The sequence below is a fragment of the Phoxinus phoxinus genome, assembly GCF_949152265.1.
Source record: "Phoxinus phoxinus genome assembly, chromosome: 21".
NCBI lineage: Eukaryota > Metazoa > Chordata > Actinopteri > Cypriniformes > Leuciscidae > Phoxinus > Phoxinus phoxinus.
The window spans coordinates 3,569,777-3,595,119 of NC_136896.1; the positions used below are offsets into that span (position 1 = coordinate 3,569,777).

The 25,343-nt window shown below is 39.0% G+C and overlaps 1 protein-coding gene across 4 annotated transcripts in view; it reads left to right on the top strand.

Annotated features, from left to right (window-relative positions):
• dock1 (dedicator of cytokinesis 1) overlaps positions 1-25,343 on the top strand; it is a 203,708-nt gene that overhangs the window by 129,890 nt on the left and 48,475 nt on the right. For all 4 annotated transcript variants that reach the window (XM_079595675.1, XM_079595674.1, XM_079595673.1 and 1 more), the window contains exons 28-29: positions 5,842-5,943; positions 8,478-8,572. In XM_079595675.1, the coding sequence (XP_079451801.1) occupies positions 5,842-5,943; positions 8,478-8,572 (197 nt within the window). The remainder of the gene's footprint in view (positions 1-5,841; positions 5,944-8,477; positions 8,573-25,343) is intronic.

The following is a 25,343-nucleotide window of genomic DNA, read 5'->3' on the forward strand; positions in this document are numbered from 1 at the left end:
ATGCAAATAAGGAGAGAGTGAGATTTATTCTAAACCTTTGTGTAACCCGCAGGATTCGTCAGCCCTTATTCCACAGGTCTGGTCCAACCATTATGACTGAAATCAAAGCGTGTGAACCTCACCGAGCAATCCAGTTCCCTGAACACACGGCTTTGAACTTCCATCTCCACACACACACACACACACACACACACACACACACACACACACACACACACACACACACACACACACACACACACACACACACACACACACACACACACAGCTCCATACGTACCCGTCACCTGCTGTTGCTGCTCTATATTATCGGCGGTGATGTTAAGACCCTCATGTTTTCTGTGCCCACAGTGATGGTTTATTAAATAGTTTGACTAATTTGATTGTGCTTTCATTGTGCAATACTCTCCGCTTAACTTTGATCATTAAAGCGTGACCATCAAATCTTTCGGAATTTTTTTCCTCAAAATCAGCATAAATATATAAATGAACAAGTCATTACAAGTGATGTAGTGCTTGAAGCTCAGGATTCCCACTTTCATGAAAAAACTAAACATTTTAAGGAACCTTTTCAGGCCTGGAAAAGTCATGAAAGCTCTAACATATTTAATTAGCTAGATATTGCTCTTGTGTAAAGTAAAACTTGCTTAGATACTGCTGTGATTTCCGATTTGTGAGTTAATCGATATGCAGATGAAGGGTTATTATAGTTAACTTAAATTAAAACCTTATAATTTTTACTTGAAAATAAAATAAACATTAACTGAATAACTTTTTTCCATTTAGTTTATCTTGATGTACTAAAGTAACTAACTAAAAAAAAAAAAAAAAAATCTATGTAGACATGTTTACAAAATAATAAAAATGGGAAACTATACATTACTTTAAAACAGAAAACAGTGCACTTGAGTAATGTGTTCTGTAAGTCACTTTGGATAAAAGCCCGAACTAATGAAATGACTGTTTTATAGATCAGTCAATAGTGACCTAACACTACATGGGTGTGTTTTGTTCCACGCCGCACTAATGACCAGCAGGTGCATGTGAGGTAATCTCTGGTCCTCTCCAGGGCAGGAGTACGTGAGAATCTTTCTCAGACAAACCTCATCCCCGCTGGCTTAATTAAACGCTTAAAACACGAGCTGCTGCTCATTCCTCATAGTGAGTGAGTGAGTGAGTGAGTGAGTGAGTGAGTGAGTGAGTGAGTGAGTGAGTGAGTGAGTGAGTGAGTGAGTGAGTGAGTGAGTGAGTGAGTGAGTGAGTGAGTGAGTGAGTGAGTGAGTGAGTGAGTGAGTGAGTGAGTGAGTGAGTTTCCTTCCACGTCTTTCATTCAGCCTTGTGTCTGTAGTCTCACAGCTCTGGCCACAATCGCTAATATTGGAATGTCTGAAGGACTCTGGACTGGTTCTGGCTGGACATCTCATTTGGTAAATGGGATAGTCTGAGATATTTATGTTCCCTCTGGATTATCGATCATCCATTCTGCACCTTTGAAAACAAATGTAAGCCAGGGGTTTCGCTTGGTGGATACATACTGAAGATGCTGCTGTATAAACACCAGACGTCCTTTACAAATTCAATGCTCCATATTCTACATTAGCATTCATTTTTTTCCCCCCTGAAGTCCAATTATAGTAATAGAAATGATTTCTTGCACCAAAACAGGCATTATTTCATTTTTCATGACCATTTTCCACCCTTTTTCCAATGTATCATATTTGTTTAATATTGATTTTTTTTTTCTAGCAAAACATTAATCTCTAATGGATCCCTTAACCGTGCAAATGTGTGAATGTGTTCAGTCATGTGTTAATGCGCTCATATTTATGACATCAGTTTTACAGCTCAGTCCTGTATGTGTAGTGTGTTTAAGATTGCTGTAGTTCTTGCAGTGTGTATTTCTCCTGCGAGGGGCTTCTCCTGCTGCATGTCACACAGATGCTGTTTCTCCAGATGTTTCCAGGCTCCCGCTGGTGTCTCTGTCTTCCGTTAAGCGGACAGGGATTCTGTCTTGGCGGCTCCATTTGTAACTGACAGAGCCATTATTTAATTAGTGTGATTTAGCTGTAAATGAACACGCTCCAGCGCTGTAATAAAACTGACTCGACCTGAAGCAAGAATACTAAACCATTAGATGTGAAAGATGTTCAGCCGCCGCACATTCTCTCCTCTCTTTTTTCACATGCAGTCCTTTTTTCCTTTTTTTTTTTTTGTACTGCGTCTTCAAACCGTATTCTTAATCTACCCAGATGGCACACTGGTAGTTTTTGTTGATTTTTTTAAGTCTGCATACAGTATGTAGTTTTTCTTTGGAAGAATGCTGAATTCCATTCAACGTCAGCTTTGGGATTTTGGGACTTCTGACCATAATAAAAGCTGCAACATTAATTGACATTCACCGTTCTCTGCAGGTGTTCAATTGACAGCAAAGAAGTGCTCCAGCCAAATTGTGGCTGTAAATGATGCTATATTATGTCCGATTTTGTTCTGCAGGTGTACAGTTCTCCTCAGCGAAGGTCATTTATCAGGTTTTTCACAGCTGTCTCTGCAAATGTTTACTGTATCGTGTGATGGAGTAACTGACTCCCTGATCAAGGTTGTACTCAAACCCATGACCCATATCTTATATAAACTACTGTTCAAAAGCAAATGCATTAAATTGATCAATTTATTTTCAATTTTGAATAACTTTCCATTCATCAAAGAATCTGGAAATAATGTTATGGTTTCCATTAAAAATAGTAGTATGCAAATTTGCTTGCAGATATAATGTCTTGGTTAGCGCTGGTGTAATTGATTTGTGCTCAGATTAGTTTTCTGATTGGCTGTCCAAGATGTTGGCCACTCCTATACACTTTGTGTGTGTGTTGTTGTTGCTGTTCAGTGATGTCCGGTCATGTCTCGTGTGGTTGATCAGCTCCTCGTGTTGAGCAGAGTGAACCGCGGGAACGGACTGACCTTGAGGAATCTCTGGAGCTGAAGTTGGGGAAACTCTCCAGCAAGATCTCATTCTTTCTCTCTGACTTTTATTTGATCGACCTCCTTAAGAAAACAGTTTCCATGGTAACGGGCTGAGGAGCACAACACAGATGAAGAGAGAGATGAACCTTAGAGGATGCTGCTTTTGTCTCTGTCTGCTGAGATGTGTGAATCGCAGCTGCAGGATTCCCGTCCGCTCAGGAGGCCTGTCATCGAAACTCTAAAAACACGATTAAAAGCCTCTTCCATCATAGCACTATTAATTCATTATGTTCAAGTCAGTCTGGGAGATGCAGATCTGCATACTTTCATTGTCCATCCGACCATCCATCCATCCGACCGTCCGTCCATCTGACCGCCCATCCATCCGACCATCCATCCATCCGACCGTCCGTCCATCTGACCGTCCATCCATCCGACCGTCCATCCATCCATCCGACCGTCCGTCCATCTGACCGCCCATCCATCCGACCGTCCACCCATCCGTCCGTCCATCCGACCATCCATCTATCCATCTGACCGTCCGTCCATCTGACCGTCCGTCCATCTGACCGCCCATCCATCCGACCGTCCGTCCGTCCATCCGTCCGTCCATCCGACCGTCCATCCATCCATCCGACCGTCCGTCCGTCCGTCCATCCATCCGACCGTCCATCCGTCCGTCAATCCGTCCAACCATCCGACCGTCCGTCCATCAGACTGTCCATCCATCCGACCGTCCATCTATCCGACCGTCTGTCCATCCATCCATCCATCCATCCGTCCATCCATCCGACTATCCGTCCATCCTTCCTTCACTTTTTTTTTATTTGATTCATCTATTTTTTTCCATCCATCCAATCCCTTTCAATTATCTTCTTTCCTTTGATCCATCAGAGAGTGGGAGAGAGAGATTGGACAGGTTGATTGTCAGATCTTGTAGAGACTGAAGTGCAGTCAGGTGGTTGAAGGACTCCACTGCAGAGAAACGTAATCATGTGTAATTCCTCCATGAGTAATTCTCAGCAGGAATCTGTTATATTCTAGTAAAGTACCAGGATCCTCCATCGGGAATAATGGCGTGCTCACAGATGCTGAAGTCATTGTTCCTCACTCCTGATCTCACAGCAGGACACACAGATATCTGCGTGTCTCATTGCAGACGTGAATGGCTGCTGGTTCAGACTCATTTCAATCCGGCGTTCACTTGCGCTTTAATTCAGTTTTGGCTGCATGACTCTGAGTTACCGAGGCTTTTTTTTTCTGCCGGCGCTTCCATTCCTGACTCTCGATCATCCATCACCCATATCACTCATGTCATCCTCATTTACTCTTTAAATATGAAACATTTATTCAATTGTCCTTCATCTCCTGTTTTATCTCCTCTTAGCTTTAGCCTATGTATCAGTTGTCAGATCACCTTTGGTAATGGGTTTCATCTGTTATATTTATCCTTAGGTGAGTAAATGATATGGTGGAGTATCTTGACCTCACAGCATTGATATTGTGTCGTGTGATGCCGGTGTTGTCTGCCATTATGAGTCCTGTTCAAACACAAAGGCTCAGATAGGACGTTCAGTTAACACAAATATTAGCTATCGAACCACATTAGCAGAACGACAAGGCCCTAATCTCTCACTCCAGGCTAACTGTGTTTACTGTGTCTTTACACAGCGTGGAAAATAAACTTAGTGCTGCCCGGCCTCTGAAATACTGTAACTTCAGCTGACAGCGTTTGTGTTGTTTTTCCTACAGTTGTGTAAACGTATTGCTCATGGATTTTTCAGAGAAGACCCCAGTTTGACCACTTACGTTCAGCAGAACAATGTGCTGCTCTGTTATTTCTCCATAAGGTGAGATGGAGAGAGAGGAAGAGAGGAATCTGGTGATGAACATGCGCTGTGTGTTGTGTTTCGGCTGAGTTATGTAGGCCAGACCTAATTACCGCTGCAGGAAACACTTGCAAATGAAAATCAAGCCGAGGAAACGCAGAATAGCCCCGGTCACACTTCCAAAGTGCAGAGGCTTCACATGCGTCTGCTTGCTATTCACAGTGCTTGTTCATGTGCAATCTTTTGGAAATTTCCTTCCTCCTCTTAGATTGCTGCAAATGAGCAAAGATGAATGAAATGGCTTTTAAACTAATAGGACTGCTACATGTTGTCATTTATAATTATTATTTCCCCCTTAAGTCCACTCATAATGTTAGCCGAGGTTTCTTCCATCAGCACCATTTTTTTTTTTAAAGAAACCATGCCTTTGCTTGCTCAAAGTTTATTTAAGGTTGTATTGAATAAGAGCTTATGATTACGTTTTAACTCTCTTCTTCTCATTATATTGATGTTACATAAATGACATTTGAATATCAAGTCAGTTTCCTCAGCAGGTAACGTGACATTTTATAATAAGCTGTGCTGATTTGATTCCCACTGCTTGTTTGAGGTGTTTTACTGCCTTTTTGTTGTGTTTTGAATTGTAAATGAGTTTTTCCCCTCCGTTTCATTTCTTAGCAATTGGTTTCTGGTTAATTGCATGTTATATTGCTCCCAATTCCCGTTTGTGGGAAAGTGAAAGTATCATTAGATTCCCACTGTGTGTTCCTCACTGCTGTAATCAGATTGGAAAAATATTGATGTCAAACACTCACTGTTCACCACATTACTTTCTGTTAATGAGAGATACTTTCTGGAATTGTTGCACTCTTTTTTTAATTTTGTTCTGTTTCTCTGTGAAGTCCCTGGCTGTTGTGGTGCGACAGGCTCTTTTTGAAGGGTTTATGGCACTTTAATAGCAGGTCTTTGGTCCTGACAGCCATGAACTGTCAGTGTTTGACTGACAGGTGCTGTACTGTCACTGATCAGCTGTCTGTCTGTCTCCTTGCAGGGCAGTTTCGTAGCCTGTATGACCGCCACTCTGCGGCAGATGGACGACTATCACTACACACACCTCATCAGCACCTTTGGGAAGATGCGCACAGACGTGGTGGTGAGTTCTATGCCAACAAAAACTATATACATACATACAGTTGTGGTCAGAATTAATGGCACCCCTGGTAAATATGATCAAAAATGGCTGTAAAAAATAAACCTGCATTGTTTATCTTTTTGACCTTTCGTTTACATTTTTTTGCAAAAATCTAACCTTTCATTGAAGTCAAATAATTAAAGTTAAGAGAAATCACATTATGAAATAAATGGTTTTCTCCAAAACACGTTGGCCACAATTATTGGCACCCCTAGAATTTTTCTGAAGTATATTTCCAATAATATTTACCTTTGTTTAGCACAGCAGGGTGACTAGGAACATGAAATTGTCCAGCCATGACTTCTTGTTTCACAGGAGTTTAAATATGAGGAAACACAAAGGCCAAATTCGCTAAATCATCCATCACAATGAGTAAAACCAAAGAATATAGTTCTGATGTGCGTCAGAAGATTGTTGAGCATCACAAAATAGAAAGTGGCTGTAAGAAAATAGATTTTTTGACCATCAGGGCAATAATTAAGAAGTTGCAATCAACTAAAGATGTTAGGAATCTGCCGGGAAGAGAACGTGTGTCTATATTGCCTTAATGGATGATGAGGATGAAAGTTTGAGTGGCCAAAGACTCTTCAAGGATCACAGAAGGAGAATTGCAGATATTAGTCTTGGGGTCAAAAGCCTACCAAAAAAAAAAAAAAAAATCAAACAACCCTTACATCACCACATGTTGTTTGGGAGGGTTTCAAGAAAAATCATCCTCGCTCGTCCAAAAACAAACTCCAGCATATTCAGTTTTCAGACACGACTGGATCTTCACACGGCACAGGTTCTGTGGTCAGATCAAACTAAAAAAAGAGATTTTTGGCAGCAAACACGCTAGATGGGTTTGGTGCACACAGGATAAAAAGTGCCCCATGTGTACAATTTAATATACCGTTGGATCTTTAATGTTGTGGGCATATTTTTTCTGCTGGAGGTCCTGGACTTCTTGTTCAGATACATGGCATCGTGGATTCTATCAAAAATCAACAGATAAAAAATCAAAACCTGACGGCTGCTGCTATAATTCTTATATTGGGCCGTGGTTGGATCTTCCATCAGGACAACGATCCAAAACAAACTCAAAATCAACATAAAAATGTGTCACAAAATGAAGCTTCTGCCATGACCGTCCCAGTCCCCTGACCTGATGAGTGGAGTGAACTGAAGAGAAGAAGCGCCAACATGGATCTGGGAATCTGAATGATCTGGAGAGATTCTGTGTGGAGGAATGAAGGATCTGGAGAGATTCTGTATGGAGGAATGAAGGATCTGGAGAGATTCTGTATGGAGGAATGAAGGATCTGGAGAGATTCTGTATGGAGGAATGAAGGATCTGGAGAGATTCTGTATGGAGGAATGAAGGATCTGGAGAGATTCTGTATGGAGGAATGAAGGATCTGGAGAGATTCTGTGTGGAGGAATGGAGGATCTGGAGAGATTATGTGTGGAGGAATGGAGGATCTGTAGAGATTCTGTATGGAGGAATGAAGGATCTGGAGAGATTCTGTGTGGAGGAATGAAGGATCTGGAGAGATTCTGTGTGGAGGAATGAAGGATCTGGAGAGATTCTGTATGGAGGAATGAAGGATCTGGAGAGATTCTGTATGGAGAAATGAAGGATCTGGAGAGATTCTGTATGGAGGAATGAAGGATCTGGAGAGATTCTGTATGGAGGAATGAAGGATCTGGAGAGATTCTGTATGGAGGAATGAAGGATCTGGAGAGATTCTGTATGGAGGAATGAAGGATCTGGAGAGATTATGTGTGGAGGAATGGAGGATCTGGAGAGATTATGTGTGGAGGAATGGAGGATCTGGAGAGATTATGTGTGGAGGAATGGAGGATCTGGAGAGATTATGTGTGGAGGAATGGAGGATCTGGAGAGATTATGTGTGGAGGAATGGAGGATCTGTAGAGATTCTGTATGGAGGAATGAAGGATCTGGAGAGATTCTGTATGGAGGAATGAAGGATCTGGAGAGATTCTGTATGGAGGAATGAAGGATCTGGAGAGATTCTGTATGGAGGAATGATCTATGATCTCTGGTCAGTTGTTCTCCAAACTCATCAGGCATTATAGGAGAAGACTCAGAGCTGTTATCTTGGCAAAAGGAGATTACAAAAAGTATTTAATAAAAGGGTGCCAATATTTGTGGCTAAAGTGTTTTGGAGAAAAACATTTATTTCATAACGTGATTTTTCTTTCAATTTCAAATATTTTACTTCAATGAAATGTTCGATTTTTGCAATATATATATCTGATAATATATATATATATATATATATATATATATATATATATATATATATATATATATATATATGTGTGTGTGTTTTATAATGAATATATTATGATAATTTAAGCATTATAAAATATGTATATATAAATCATATTTATGTATAAATATGATTTAATTATTTAAATACATCATATATTTTCCTTCTGTATGTTTTTGTCATATCCTGTTCATCGAAAACACTGCAACTCTCCTTTAGGATTTCCTCATGGAGACGTTTATCATGTTTAAGGATCTCATTGGAAAGAACGTCTATCCTGCTGACTGGGTCATAATGAACATGATGCAAAATAAGTGAGTAGACGTGCTTCATGCTGTTTGCTAACAAATCTTCCCTATAATATTTAATATATAATATCCTCATCGGCAAAACCTGTTTCTGTTGGTCAGATCCTTCAATCGCCAGAGCAGAGTCCAGACTGTGTGATCTCTACCGTCACTTTATACTGTTACTCGTGTGTGTGTGTGTGTGTGTGTGTATTGCAAATAGTTCAGCTAACTGTGTCAGGATGATAGATATTGATAAGATTGGTTGGATATAAAAATGTGTTGTCTTTCTAAAGACGGCGTGTTTGTTTGAGATAAGACTGTGGGTTGTTTGTGCATTTGGAAACTTTTAGTCTGCCCTGTTTTAGGACTTTCTGGTTTCCAGCGAGGTTTCATGTTGTCTTAAATGAACTAGTTGGAATGCAGTTCATTCATTTAGCTCCGATTCAGTAAATCTTGTTGCCCCCCCACATAGTTTGGAGTCAATCTTCTGTGCAAATTTTCTTCTTTCAATTTTGCGCTGGAGGAACATCAGAAATGTGCAGTCGTGTACGCGTGCAGCTTAGAGGGAGCATCGCTTACATTAACTCTCTCTCTCCCTTCAACACACGCTGCTGTTGCTTAGAAACAGCAGTCAGAAATGGCCAAGAATGTGTTTGTGAATATTTTTTCCCATCAGTTAGTGTGTGTGTGTGTGTGTGTGTCAGGCATGTAGTGTTTCTGTGTGCACCTGTGTGTATTCACTCTGTTCTCGCTCTGTCAGAAGTGTGGCGGCTGCTGAAATGAAAGATATGAATTATGAATCTTGGTGTGTGTGTGTGTGTCTCTTTATCTCTCTTGTTGTGTATTGTTTTATTCATGCCTCTCTTCTCAACTCCTCTGCCAAACCGCGTCCAGCGTGACTGAAGATGAAGGTTTAGTGTGTTTTCACAGCCAGCAGGAAGTCACACCTGAGTTTCCTGTCGCAGACTTGGAGAGTCTTCCGAGCATCCCTGAATCTTCTTGTTTGTCAGTATAATTGGTGTTTTTTGCTGAGGCAAGCATGAGTTCTTAATATTGATCATACTTATTCTTATACCAACTATTTTTGGTGCTTAGCTTACACTTTCAAGCTTAGCACGATGCTTCAAAACAGTGAGGACAGGTGTGCTGTTACATTACTAAACGATTAGACCATTTTTTTTGCACTGTGGATGAAGACACAGGTGAAAAAATCCTTGCATTGTTGGAGGGACCCCAAGCCATATCTAGAGACTAGAATATCACTGGCCCTGTTGACACCTGGTGTTAAGATTTGGTTGATAGGATCACAAGTAGATGAACATTCACACCTGGTGTTTTAATCCGTCTCTTTTGTCCACTTTCAACTACTTCTGTCCTGATTTCTTCGAGGGGAGGGTCTATGGGCGGGTAAATTAATGTTTTTTTTTCCAGATCTTTCAATCTGAGGGACAAAATAAGCTTGCGCAATTGAATTGAGATGACAGAAAAACACGTGAAGAGCAGCAGCTTTCGTTTCTCCTGCACAAGGCCGTGCCGATCACTGAGTGTGTGTTAGAAATCAGGAATGGTGAGAGAACATTGTCCTTGTTAAGTTTTTCATCTGCAGCCGTCAAAGTTTAAATCCTGTCTGTCTAGCTCTCTTCTCGTAATGTTTCCGCATGAGGTCAGTATGCGGAGAGAAGACAGTATTTTGCGTCGTTCGAATGCATTCGGGCCACATGAGCGTTTACACTATAAAAGCAATCTGGTCAAATGTATTTTCGACTTCCTGAAAATGGTCGAAAGCGGACAAGCTCAAGACGTTTCGCACCCCGTTTACACCTGTATTTAGCGTCGTCCACTTGTGACCCGATCGACCAAAACCCCAGGTGTAAACAGGGCCACAGAGACTTGAGGGTGGCTTCTTCACATAACACCCTAGCGACCACACATAACACCCTAGCGACCACATTGCACACGCAGCCGCCCAGAACACTGTTAACTTTATAGCGTCGTTCTATCCTCATGGCGGAGGCTTGTGCACGTGTAAGCACCACTCTCGTTTCTCTTGGTTATCTTCTGTTGTAAATAAAGTAGGCCGGTGCTCTTCAGATGATTGTATGTGATGAGAAGCTCTGATGTTCAAGGAAACGGGATCGAAAAAAGATTCAGTGTAAGATCGCACAGATACTCTCTGAAGTTCTCAGTAATTTTCCTGTCTATCTGTGCTGGGGTTGTAGACATGTGGCAGGATGAAATATGCGGCTCTGATGTTTTGATTTATTTGTGCGTCTAATATATTCCAGTGCTTCTCCCCGCTGTGGAGGAATACTGTTGAGATTGTGTTGCTGCCGTGTCCTGGTTTGATTGGCGGAGAGGTCGGGGGTCAGGCTTTGATATTGGAATTCATAGAGTCTGGCAGAAGCCACCTGTGTGTCGGAGCGCTGATGGAGAACCCCCCGCAGGTGCACGCATCACATCCTGTGCGCTGGAAAGTGGAGTCAACAGGTGCACGAGACAGTGGAGAAACAATGTACAGTCTCTCTCTCTGTACCGCACTCAGTGGGCGTCATTGATGGAGGCGGATAAGAGCTTGTTTAATGTGCCTTACTGCATCTCTCTCTCTTTCCTTACCAGCGATGTTACACAGCAACATGAATCATTCAATTAAATGTTCCAGTTAACTAATATTTTAGTACTGTTTGAATAGTATTGTTCATGTCATACCCTGAGCAATACTTCTCCATAAGGCCGCGTTTTCAAGTTGAGTAGAAATGACTGGATTTATTCTGAGTGTTTGGATGTTAACAATATGATGTGCAGAAATAATAAATAAATCCTGTGAATACAGCACTTAGATGTTCACAGTCTCTATGAGGGGTCCGAGGGATAAATATTTGCTCTTTATGAACACGCCTGAACCGCGAGCTGCTGGGAATCAGTCTAACACACCTGGAATATTGTTTAACACCTAAACCTGGATGTGATTAACACCTTCAGGCACTTTCTTGGCAGAATGCAGGTGATGTTGAATGAAGACACCTGCGCTCAGTTAATGGACAGTCCTAGATTAGATATCATCTGATGTTTGTGTTTATCCAGCTAAATTTATGTTAAAAAAAACTGTATGTGTTTGAGAAGTTTCCCCTTTTTACATAGCAACACCGTGTGAAACGATACAATCAAACAGGCGCATAATTATTATGTTAGGCTGTGAATTTCAAATTTACTGTGCAAATATGGATGTGTTTTTTAAGTGTTCATAATATATATTCACAGTGCATAATATACCAGTACTTCTATGCGTTGTCATGTTTTTCTGGCTTGCAAAAAATGTAAAAAGGTCTTCACAGATCACAAGCTCTCTCACTTCTCAGGATTAACTTTGCAGACTTTGAATTAGTTTTAAAATAAGTTGATGTTTGAGCTGCCATCTTTGATCTGTATTCCCATCAGCTTTCAGAAAAGTATCCCAAATTAGTCTGAAAATGTGATCCTGCCATTTTTAAACTTTTTATCTAAAAAACCTGTCCTCTCTCTCAACATGTCTCTCATTGGGAATGAATAGCACCTGCTGATAGTGTTGTTTTAGCACCCGGTTAATTATAGTACTTATGCAAATCAGGTAATGCCACAGTCACACCAACAAAAATCACATGATATTCATAGAAATGTGTCCAGACATTATATATATGCACAGACTACCATTCAAAAGTTTGAGGTTGGTAAGGTTTTGAGGTTTTAAAAAAAGTTTATAATGTTCACCAACACATTTATCAAAAGTAGAGTAAAAGCAGAAATATTATTATTATATTTTAAAATAACAAATTGTATATATGATAATGCAATTTATTCCTGTGACAGCCAAGCAAAATTTTCAGCAGCCAATTTAATGTCATATTTGATGCATTCATTTAATGCATCCTTGCTGTAAAAATATTGATTTCTCTCTCTCTCGCTGTGTGTGTGTGTGTGTGTGTGTGTTATATATAATTTAGTATATATTTATTAAAATGCATTTGGAATACATTTTATGAAAAAGCTGCAGAGCTTTGCATAATAAAGGGCGCTGAAGTGGTTGAGATTGTTTTGTTAGTTTGCACTTGTATATTTTCACTCTCGGTGAGAGAAAGAAATGTTGTAGTTCAGGATAGTTTTGTGTTTCAAGAAACTTCCTAGATTAAATCTATAGTTCCCTGGAGAGCTTGAGGTGCTTTCGTTGTAAACTGCAATTTTTATGGGATGGTTTTGGTTCAGAAGTTAGCAATGCATTATTAAGAGCACGTCTCTACCCCTCACAACGTCTCATAAAGTTTGTGATTTTGATCTCCAGAGATCTCCTTTTGTGATGTCAGCATTTCATCTGCTTCCTCCACGTGCTGCCGGAGGACATCATGTCTTTCTGATACTTCTCGTGTTTCCGCAGTCTCTCTGCGCTGTTTCACGAGAGTGACCTTTCTCCGAATCTACCATTCTCAGTCTGAGAGCTGCTCTCCATTCAGCCAGCGAGACTCAATTTGCACATGATGACATTTGTTGTGTTCGCTAGCCGCTTGCTGTTGTTGTAGGCCTCTTGTGATTCAGAATGAACTTTACAAAAAAAACTCAAGAAACAAAGAGTGCAAAAGAACCCTCAAGATGTGCCGGTCTGCTCATGATTCAGGCTTGGATGAGTGAATCATGTGGTTTGATGGGTTATGAATGACGTGTTCCTTTAAATGTCCCCACTGGAAAATACAGGGGGTTAATATAATGTATGTGTACAATACATGTGTCTTGTATAAGAAATCCTTGTGTTAATGTCTTGGGATTTATTGTTTTCAGCTTTCGGTCTGGACCATATATATATATATATTATAGTTTATTTTTTATTTTATTTATTTTAGACATTCAGATTGATCATTGCTGCTGTCATTATTATATTATATATATATATATATATATATATATTACCTTTTTTCTTTTCTTTTTTTTCTCTTTTTTTCCCATTCATTGTATTATGTATTTATTCATTACATTTTAAATATATTTGTTTTGTTTGTTTTTTATTAGTCCCATTCAGATCGACCAACCCTGAATCACAAACACACGAGGGATCTTTTACACTCTTTGTTTGTTTCTTTTGTTCTTTTTTTTTTACACGAGTTGAACTTCTCTGACTGTTTTGAGGTTCGAGAGCCATGTTTTCATATCAAAAAATGACATCGGAATCAGACAGTGTGCACAAACATGCCACGCAGACGCATTTCTAAATGCAGCGATGCATGAAATCGAGCCTGCGTAGCTGGAAGCGCCTGCATTCATGGACACGTAGCGTTTCGGGACTTAAAGTTCGTCATGCTTGTGTTTTGTTTTGCGGTTTATCTTCTGTGTGTTTGTGTGCTGAAGTTATTCGCTTGTAGAGATTGAAAGGCTCTGAAGTGTAATGGCTTAGATGCCAATCTTATTATGAGCCAAAGAGCTTTGGCAGTGTGAAGTGGTTCTCCATCAGCCGGGCCAAACACCTCCAAACCACCCGCACCTTTGACATCTCCAGCTGTGGATCAAATTAACCCTTCAGGCCGCTCATATTCTTTCCAGTCTGCCTTATTTGGCTTCAGCGAGTCTCAAACATCTGAAGTATCCAAAAGCCCCTCTAATCTCTGCAAGTGGTGTTTTGTTTCCGAGCCTCTGATGGTTATCAGCAGTAATCTCAATGTTCCTCCTCTGTGTGATTGTTAATCTCCCAGACAGCCCTCCCTAAAACACCATCATCTCCCTGGCTTTGAGCATTATTATTCTGAAATGAACTCTTCCAAAGCGATAAATGAGAATCAGAATTGTATTTGGTGAGTATATAAAACTTGCCAGTTGATCAATAACGTTATTATCGGTTGTCACATGTATGCAAAACCAGCGCACATCCCCTCAATCGGTCGTACAACTGGAACAATCCAGCTGTTTAGAGGAGGTGTGTGCTGGTTTTTGTCTGTGCACATGTGATGGCTAGACATCTTTGACTGTTGCATTGAACACTCAGTCTATTTAGAAGCTCACTATGCAACATGCTAGCATCAAACTCTATTGAAATCAGTTGCTATTTGTATGATGTTAGCATTGGTGTTGTCGGTAGACTTCAAGGCAGCTCAGTGGGTTTTGTCGTGGATCTGTGTGTGTGGACTGTCATATGCCAGTGATTGTAAACCAACAACTGGACAATCAGCTCCACACACAGTAGAATAATACAGCAGTCTCTCTCTGCAATGCAGCATCTGAGGCCGAACACTTATATTGATTGTTGTTCTACCTTTAGTAGTGATATACTGTGAAAAATCTAGGAAATGCTGCTTGAATTTTGTTACTTTTCTTTAATGAGCCATATTCATACAGGGTTCATTCTCAGAATATGTGTTGGTACAAATTCACCAAAGAATTGTGCCACTTTCTGCTGAGATGTGTCTATCGCATTTATTCTTTGCCCTCAATTACAGTGATAATTATGCAAGGAATATTATTGAGCATGTTGATATTAGTCCGCCTATAATCCTATTATGCACTTCTGAATTTAAAAAGCAGATGATCTGTTTTAATTGTATTATTTTATTTGCTCTTATTCTCTCTTTTTTTTTTTTTTGGTTCTGGGAAAACGGTTCCCAACCGCTGCAGTTCCTGCCCTTCTCTTCAATCACACAATTACGTGCTTGAGTACTTTTCTCATTTTCCTAACCGATCTTTTGTTTCTTTTAAATAACGATATAAAATTAATTTTAAAGCTTTGTTCAACACCTCAAACTGTATCCGGTAATTTTCAAATAGCATTTCTTCTTTTGTTTTCTTACATTTTTTAACCACCTGCAAGCAATTGAAAATAATGCTTCATGTTATCCTGAAGCTCATACGCAACAGTAATCATTAGCATTTATTAATCAGCTTCTTCTCTCATGTCTCTTCTTTAATAAGTGTCTAGATTAATTTTGCACATTCTAGCTTTGTTATATAATCTAGTTAGCTGCCTACAAATTGACTTTCATTCAATCGTTCAATAGTTTGAGGTCTGTATGATTTAAAAAAAAATGTTTTTGAAAGTCTATTTTGCTCATCAAGGCTGCATTTGAACAAAAATACAGTAAGAACAGTGATATTGTGAAATAATACAATTTAAAATAACTGTGTTCTAATTGAGTGTATTTAAAAATATAATTTATTTCTGTGATCAAAGCTTGATTTTCTGCATCATTACTCCAGTCTTCAGTGTCCCGATCCTTCAGAAATCAGTATAATATGCTGCTCAAGAAACATTTCTTATTATTATGAATGTTGAAAACAGTGATGATGTGTCATATTTTTGAGTGGAAATGTGACGCATTAATTTTTTCTGGCTTTTTTGTTGAATAGAAAGTTCAAAAGAACAGCATCTATCTGAATTGGAAATCTTCTGTCACCTTATAAATGTCTTTACTGTCACTTTTGATTCATTTAATGTGTCCTTCACTCAAACAAATAAGCTGTTGAACGAACTTGATTAAATTAAGGAAAACTTTTCCACGAAATTGAATTACATTTTTTTCAACAAAATCTAATTTGTTTGAAATTATTTGTTGTAATCTTGTTTTACGAACTTAAATTCATTTTGTCAATCCTGCTAGATAAAGTTTAGTCAGGTTAGTTTTGAAAAAGTCTTTCTGACCCCAAACTTTTGAACAGTAGTGTGTTTTGTGTTTTTATGCTTATAATAATATGGTTGTGTTCGCTTAGCAACATCCTAAAGCCAGACTGTAGTGAAATCAACCATGAGTGTTTTACATGCTGCGATGAGGCTCATTATGAACAGTGTTTGAACAGTGTTCTGTGTTGGGTTTGCTTTGCTGGACCCCAAAGTGTACGTAGCATTAGCAGTAACTCCTGGGTAAATTAAAAGTTGCGCCAGATTTAATTATGAGCTGTTCAATTTTGAGGATAATTACATGGTGGCTTTATGTCTTGAGGAAGTCGGGATGTGTGATGCGCTCATTCCTCTGAGCCCAATTACCCATAATCCAAAGCTTCTCCTCAGGAGACTCTGTGTAACGTCTCAGTCAGAGAGGTCGAGCGCCAGCGGAAGAACTACCTGAAGTTAATCTGCACGTCAAATACATACAGTAATATCTGGGATCCAAGCTCTGCTGGAGTTTTAAACCATATTTATTATGTTAGTGTTTGCAACCACAATGTTTGTCGGTTTGCTTTTGTCGCATATAGACACAGTGTAATGAGTTTGTTTAAATCACTAAGCTCAATCATGCGCAATAGTAGGAGTGATGCTGAATGCAATACTGGATAAATGTTGTGTTTGCTTTCCTGCAAGTGTGTTTTGCAGTGTTTGGTGTTGTTTAGTATACTCGCTATTACTGTAGATATGTTCTGCCCTTCTGTTCTGCCATATTTACTAGCCTGCTTTTAGATATATCCATCAAAAGTTCAAGATTGTACCATTTGTGTGAGTCTTTGACCTCTATCTGGGATTTCTGACCTCCGCAATGCAAATCACGACTCTGTCTTTCAGGTAAAGGTCAAGTTATTTCCATCTGAGCTCTGACAGCCTTATGCACTGTCGTCTTTGCTGTCATTTAGTACTTTATTTTATGTGGTATTTCAGAGCGAGAGGGTGCACGTCGGGTCTCGGGCCTTGAAGCCAGACGTCGAGAATGCATTTAGAGAGCATTTTCAGCTGAGTCACTAAAGATTAAAGGAAGAAGTCGCCGTTAAAGAAAGATGGAAGTACTCTGAGGTGTGTGTGTGTGTGTGTGTGTGTGTGTGATTCTCAGCGGTCAGTTTAATTATAGCAGCACATTTGATATGAAGAGCTGACACTGATATCGGATGAGTGTGGAATGTTGATTATTTCATGTTTGTTCTTTATTTAATGCTTCAGAGAAAGTAGTGTGGATTCGTGTTGAATTATTTCTCAGACTGCTTCGTTAGACGTCATTTAAATTTTTTCAGTGTTCTCTGCATTCTTATTTCTTTTATTTAGCTTTAGATTCAGAGTTGGGTTTCCTTTATCTTTTAGCTTAAAGAAATAGAACAATTCTTCATTGTATACTCGCCTTTTATTTATTTTTTTACAGAAAATCGAGCTTAACATGATGATAATGCAAATGTCCTTGTTATGGTAGAATCTTCATGAATTGGATATCAACATTTAGCAACAAGTACTTAATCTCCATTTATTCACTGAATTAAACACTTCACAAATGTTTTGCTTTCAATGCATCGCTCATACTTCAAATGTTCTGTAAATTGAAAAATCTGTTGCTTTCATAAAGATAGTCTCTTATACTGTACAGTTAGTCTTTTGCATTCAGATTTAATGAAGCATCATATGTGATCTAGCTGTAATGTGATAATGCACTGAGATAATAGCCAGAGTTCGGTTTAGAAACGCTAAAATGATGTATAGGCCTATTGGGTTTTCAATCTTTTAGATGCAAAGGACACCCATCTTAAAATTTAAAAGGCCGCTATTTATCATAAAGTCTAAAGACCCAATTTATACTGTGAAATAATGTGTAAAATATAATTTGGAGTTTGTAATACATTGCACTATTATGCTTTTTATAAGTCACAATGGTACTGTAGTGTTTAGGGATGCCGATAAACGCCATTATTTTCACTATCGGCCATTTAAAAGCAGCCGATGATCAGGGCAGATTATATCCTGTCAATCAAAAGGAGACGGAAAACCTATCAGACTGCAACTATACTGTGTGTGAAGAATATCTCTTGTTGAAGTTAAGGCTGTCTGTGAGACTAACACATTAACAATAAAAAAACGTCCATCCATCCTGGCCTATCTTTATTTATGAAGTACTAACTGGATTGCTAACATGATGCTTGAACAGTAGTATGAGACTTTTGTAGTGGATTCTTGCAGTCCGGTGAAAAATTTCTGGGGGAAGATCTTTCCTTTATGCTTCATTTGAAAAAGTCATTATTTATCAGATCATAAATGCAAAATCGCAGTGATAATTTCAGTTCGAGTCGGTCTGGCAGTGACCAGTTTGACCTTGCTTTGTGTTTGAGCACAAAAATGAGCCGGAGTCTATTCATGCTAGCATGCTAATGTCTGCTGATCGCTATCGCGGCTGCTTTCTGAACTCAATTAGCAGCGTGATTGTGTGATAAACTCTCATTAGCATTAAAGCTAGATGAGCATGCAGATCATCCAGCAGGAGCGCAGATTTCTAGATACGTGTAGCGTCATGCTAAGGGCTAAATCAAGGCAGAGAAATGCATAAATGTGGTCGTTAATCAGAAAGAACAGTCTTATTCATTTTGTGACAAATTTGTCGTGATTGACTTAGAACATTGTGGCGTGATGAGGTTTTCCAAAAGCTTAAATTTAGCAAAAGTTCAGAACATTCTGTTTCTGCTCTTTGGGATTCAGAGTACAGGCAGCATGTATTATTTATATTTTTCCATTGCTCAAATCTGAACGTCTTTTGTGTCGTTTTCAATTCAGGACTGAGAATGAAAGAAAAATAGCACCCTATGTGGTACACAAGGTGTTGAGGATTAGTGTGAATGTGTGAGGAACGTCGGCTTCTCTCGAGTCTGTAATGGGTTTACTGAAATGAGTTTATCGTGTGTGTGGTTCTGACCCAGCTGTCCCGTCCACACACACTCCACCCGCCACCAGCAGAAGCTCATTTAACACCAATTACAAGACATTTACTGAGTGTGTTTAAAGCTTCGGAGAGCTGGCTAGAAAACAGCAGAGAAGGAACGAAACCTCATCAGCTTCACTCATGATTATTAATAATTAATATTTTAGTGCCGTAGTGTAGTATCGAAAGTTTTGTCTTTATGCATTTGGCTACTTTTTCAACGACAAGTGGAATGAAAACTCTTCAAATATAATCAGTATTTTCCCCATCTGAACGGTTATAACTTTTTTGACTATTTTTACTGCTTATAAGTAGCACTTCATAAAACATTCTAGAACTTTTTTTTAACTTTCTGGAACTTTCTAGGACTGTTGAGAACTTTCTGGAATTTTCTAGAACTGTTTTTAGAACAATCCAAATCGTGGTATACACACACACATATATATATATAGGAGAGAGGAACAGAGAGAGAGTGAGAGAGGGAGCCGTATAAGCAAACAACTCTACTTGATATTTTTTTATGTTTATTTCTGTAGCAATATATAATGTAGCACAAGATAAGTGATACTACCTTACAGAAGGCTATCTGGGCCAATAATCTAGCCAGATTTCAGCAAGCACATAGAAGAGGAGGAAGTGTGCCTTTAGAAGAATCTTCACTAGAAGAAAAGTGCAGAATGACACTGCAAATGCAAATCAAAGGAAGAAAGGAGCGAATAGTGGAAATTCCCATAGAAGTCACAAAATTACAGAAGAATACATTGAAAATATATTTATCTTTTGTTTGATTCATCTATTTATTTCCATCCATCTGAAATTTATTGGTCCAAATGTACATAGCAACTTGAAGCATTAATATAGCAAGTGTGACCATGACAGAAAAACACATGCAAAAAACTAGTTTTGTAACCGTTCCCATGTGAAATCCATGTGATCACATGTAGAAAACATGGGAAATTCATGTGTAATATATTTGAATGTCACTCAACCAATCACAGTTTAGGGTCTGGTTTGTTCGTTTGATCTGTATTAGTCTTTCAGGCATCATTGATTATTCTACTTCCCATGATGCATTGTCTTAGTCATTACTGTGGCCGTCTCCAGGGTTTTTGGTAATCACTGTTGTGTCTGTTTATTCTCTGTAATATTCCGGATCCTCTCCAGAGCAGTCAGCAGTTGTTGGTCACGCGGGACCGTAGACAGTGATGAGCGTGAGTTAACCTGCGCTCGTGTGTCTCTGAGGACACACTTCAGCTTCGGCAGGTCTTCAGTGGATCATCGTGCAGGCGTGCTCACTGCAGCAGAAAATTGCCTGAGATGCGGAAAGTGAAAACCGGGAATTTAGGAAACGGAGAATTTGCTCTCCTGGAGGGATGAGGAGCAGCAGGTGAAGCGCTGATGTTCAACTGAAGCACTCTCTGTTGTCTGCATTTAGTATTTCCTTCTGTTTAACTGGAACTAAACATCAGTATTACTGCTCATACTTAAAGTTAATCAATGGAACAAACCCCCTAGACCAAATTATTAAACTTCTGAATGTAACTTGCATTCACTTTTTATTTAATTTTATTTTAATTTTGTTTACAATTTTATTTGATAAATTTTATATTTTGTTTTTGTTTTTATTTTGATGTTTTGTTTTTATGATGTGTTTTGTAGTTGTTTTAGACGTGTGTATTTATTTATACACACACACACACTTATATATATATATATACAATATATACATATTATATAAATCAGTAAAAACTATTTTTTTTTTTTAAATGTGCAATCCCTGAAATCACTCACAACACCATAGCAACTGCATAGCAACCACTCTTATCATTGTGGTGATGATTTTTGCATGGGAAAGCTCCACTCACGCTTCCTTTTAGAATATGCACAAATCTAGTTTAGGCCACATATTTGAGTCTGTTCCATTTTGGCCGCCGTCATGTTTTGTCTGGAATGTTTTCCCTGCGGATATTCAAGCACTGCTAACATGAGTAATCAGTTTCCAGATTAATAGCATCGCTGGAAGGTTCCTCAGTTGGGCCTTCTGACAGAACGCATGACTCAGGGACATTGTAAATGTGATGTAAAACAGAGCAGAAATGTAAAACAGTGATGTACAGTCTCTCTGGGACGAACACGGTGACTTCCTGTCCTTTGTGTCGCCTGAAAATGCAACATCAGCGCAGGCCAAATCTCTGTAAGTGGCAATCATGCTTCTCGCTAAAAGCCTCCCACCACTTGATTCTTAATTATTAATATTCATTTCCTGTTCAGACAGGACTACCTCATCTTCCCGACTGCACGCTAGAATCATCGTCTTCTCCGTCTCCTTGTTCTCTCATCAGTCTAAATCCGTCTAGCCATGTTTAATGATACACACTGTAGTTCAGGTCCATTTGGAGAAGACATTAGTAGACGGAGCCGACCCAAGGTTAGCCATTGTCTGCTAAATTAGCAGAGGAGCTCTCAGACTTCCTGGAAGGCGATGTGTTCTTCAGCCTGACATGGTTTCTGTTCCTCCTCATGGCTCAGAGCAGCACAGGGAAGTAGGGTTGCACAGTATACCGGTACCACGGTAGTATCACGATAATAAAGCTTCAAAATACTGTACACCTCAAAAAAATAAATTTCAACACTTGAAAGAGGTTCTTTTTGAGTGGCGTTGCCTTTCTGCTGCGCCCTGTGTAGTGAATGCAGCCTTACAGGGTTAGTTCACCCAAAAATTACAATTAAATCATTATTAAGGCGAGACACTGCCTTAATCACATTTTTGATGAAATCTGTAATATTTATGAAGCGACGAGAATACTTTTTCTGTGCAAAAAACCCCTAAAATAACGACTTTATTCAACGATCTCTTTTCTTCCATGTCATTCTCATAGGCTGTTGACGTAGTGTAAACAGTGCAGTGTAAAGGGACTGAAAATATTTTAGAAATTAGTAACATAACATCTTTAAATGAGAATTTATTCTCTGTTCATTTGACCACTTCTGGAACACGTGGTTCGTTTCTAGAAACATCTTTGCGATGACAAATGCACTTGTTTCTTATCATTTCAATCCTTATAATGTGATTTTAACATTATGAATCCATTTATATTCTATAATATACAGTACATACTGTCCTCCAGTCAGATTCGAAAATTACAAGATACTCCTGTATGAGTTCTTGTTTTTTTATATTTTATAATAACATATGGTTTATCCATATGGCCTGAGCAAGAGTGCTGTTTTTCCGAATATTAGCAAGATTGAAAATGTGACTGATTTTATACATCTGTTCAATAAACAAAAAGTTAGACGCAACATTGTCAATATTGATGTTTTCGCTCCATTTTGCCAATTCAAATATGTATTCTAAACCAAGCAGAACTGTTGCACTGAGTGAGTGTAAGAAAAAAGAAAGGAGGACAGAAAAAGCTCAGGTGAAAAGTGCTGCACAATTACATTTGAATGGAATTGAATTAATAATATATGAATCTGTACTGCGCAAAGCAGCAGTTTTGGAGAATACTTTGACTTCAGGATTTATTTATTATTTATTCTGTTGTGTACTATCTATGACAGCCAAATGCAACCATTTACACTAAATATTACTCGAGTGCACATTGCTTATTTATTTTAATTTCCTGCTATGTATTAACTTGTGAAGCTAAGTTTTGATTGTTCGGGACTCTGCTGGGAAGGAAATGTAGACATGCTTTAATGGTTAATCAGATCCCACCGAGTTCGAGATTTCTTCAATTAGAGTTAAACGAATGGGCGACGTTTCAGCGGCCGCGTGTGCACAGACTTTCCATTTGGACTGAAGCTGTGAGAAATCATGTGCAGAAATATGCAGTGCTGATTAATTCACAAGATGAGGGCCGTATCCTAGAAGAGAACTGAGATTTCACATACGGAGGCCCACAGGGGCCACGCAGAATCATCTTCTTCTCTATACAAAACAAGAGAAGACAGACAATTAAAAGCAAAGTATTATAACAATATAGATAATGTTTCAATATAATATGTTTTGGAATTACAATATATTTAATCATATAAATTGTATTAATTTCCATTCACACACACACACACACACACACACACACACACACACACACACACACAGCGGATTTTCCTCAGTTTTCCGCCACTGCTGGGAAGATCTATTAAATGGATGGTTTTTTTTCAATCCTCTTCCAAAACTACTATCAGTTTCATGGATCATCAGTCCAGTCATTAGAACGAACGACTGCATCTGACTACAACACAAACACACATGCATCTGTTACTGAATCTGCATTAGCAGCAATGAGCGGCGTGTGTTAAAGCGCGTTTGCGCTGCCGTGGCCGGGCGTACAGAGAGATTGGCTTTAATTGTGAGGAGATGTCGGGCTCTTGGTGAATATAATGTCTCATCTTTGCTCTGTTTGCGTCCCAGGTAGATTTCCGGAGATCAGAGCACGACTGCTGTTTGCATTTGGCTCACAAGACTGCGTCTCCATGCATCGATTACCCACGTCAGTGGTATTAAAGGGTAGAGCGCGCGCGGGATGTAGGAATCATTAAAAGTGGGATTCGTTTGACCTCACGGCCTTATATTGAGCAGCTGCGGCATTAGAGGAATCGTCTTTAACGGTCTTACACAGCCGTTTGCTCTTCTGATGCTCGTATAGAGGGAAAAACTGGAGAAGGCTTGTCTCATAGATGGCTGTGATAAACACAATGTGCTGGTGGTGTTTTCCTTGCATTGTTGATTTGGTATATTTATATACACACTCAGTAAACAGGGTACAAAAGCTGTCATTGGGGCGGCACCTTTTTAAAAGGTACAATTTCCTTTTAGGTGCTAATATGCAGCGTTTAGGTATAAAAGTGTACCTTTTGAAAAGGAACTGCGCCAGTGACAGCTTTTGTACATTTTTTTTCTGAGAGCGTAGTCAAAAGGAATGAATGAAACTCAAAATTTGCCACTAAATTCTGACTTGAGTCACATTTAAACCCGTCTTTAAACTTCTGTGTAAAGTCCCACATGATTTTTATTTAAAAATAGCCTCAAATTTGTGATTGAGGTTTCTTCATGATTTACTGTCATTTGCAGACATCTTTGATGGAGGTGTCTATGAAATGGTTGAAATGGCAAACAATGCAAAAGCATGAACTGTGTTAAATATTTTTAATGAGTCCCATGAGTTAAAGCAATAGTTCAAGCAAAACTGAAATTGTCATATTTTACTGAACCGTATGGCCGTTTCTCCCCCCAGATGTGATTTAGAATGGCATGGCCTGATGTTCTGTAAGGTCATAGATGCAGTAAATCTGTAGTGTTCAGTAGACTAGAAAACACATCTACTGTTCATCTGTAGCAGTCTGTCCTGATCCTGCAGCTTCCAGCTCCAATCTCCTCTCTGCCCGTCTCCTTTACAGGACGTCTCCGGCTCGGTTGTGTTTGCTCGCTTCAAAGTGTATGTCCTAGTGAACAGACGTGCATTTTCAATTAGGTGGAATAGAAACTGCACAACGTGGATTTTTTTTTTATCAGCAAGTATACATTAAATTAATCAAAAGATTTCATTTTCATAATCAAATTTAGCATGGTTTCCACAAAAATATGAAGCAGCACAACTGTTTTCAACTTTAATAATGATCAGAAATGTTTCTTGAACAGCAAATCATCATATTAGAGTGATTTCTGAAGGATCATGTGACTGAAGGCTGGAGTAATGATGCTGAAAATTAAAAGCTTTGATCACAGGAATAAATTGTTTTGCAAAATATTCAGATAGAAAACCGTTGTTTTATATAGTAATACGATTTAAAAATATTATTTTTGATCAAATAAATGCAGCTTTGGTGAGCAGAAGAGACTGTTTCTGTTTCTGATTGACATGTCGTGGTGCCACTCAGTACTACACTATTACACTACTTATTTACTTATATGGTTGGCTTACTTATAGTTGTTCCTGCATATTAAACTGAAATGGATGGAAATGATATTTAAAAAAATGCACCGTTCACCTTAGGAAAACTTCCAGAAGATAACATTAACCGGTGATTTGTGTTATAATAGCAGGCGCTGCACTGAGCAATCTATCATTCTGACATAAAATGTGTTTTTGACTGTAGAACAGAATAGTTCAATCAATGAAACGCTGTTAGGTTATGAGCGAGTGCTGCATTTCTATCTCGTGATGCTGCTTTTCTCCACAGTC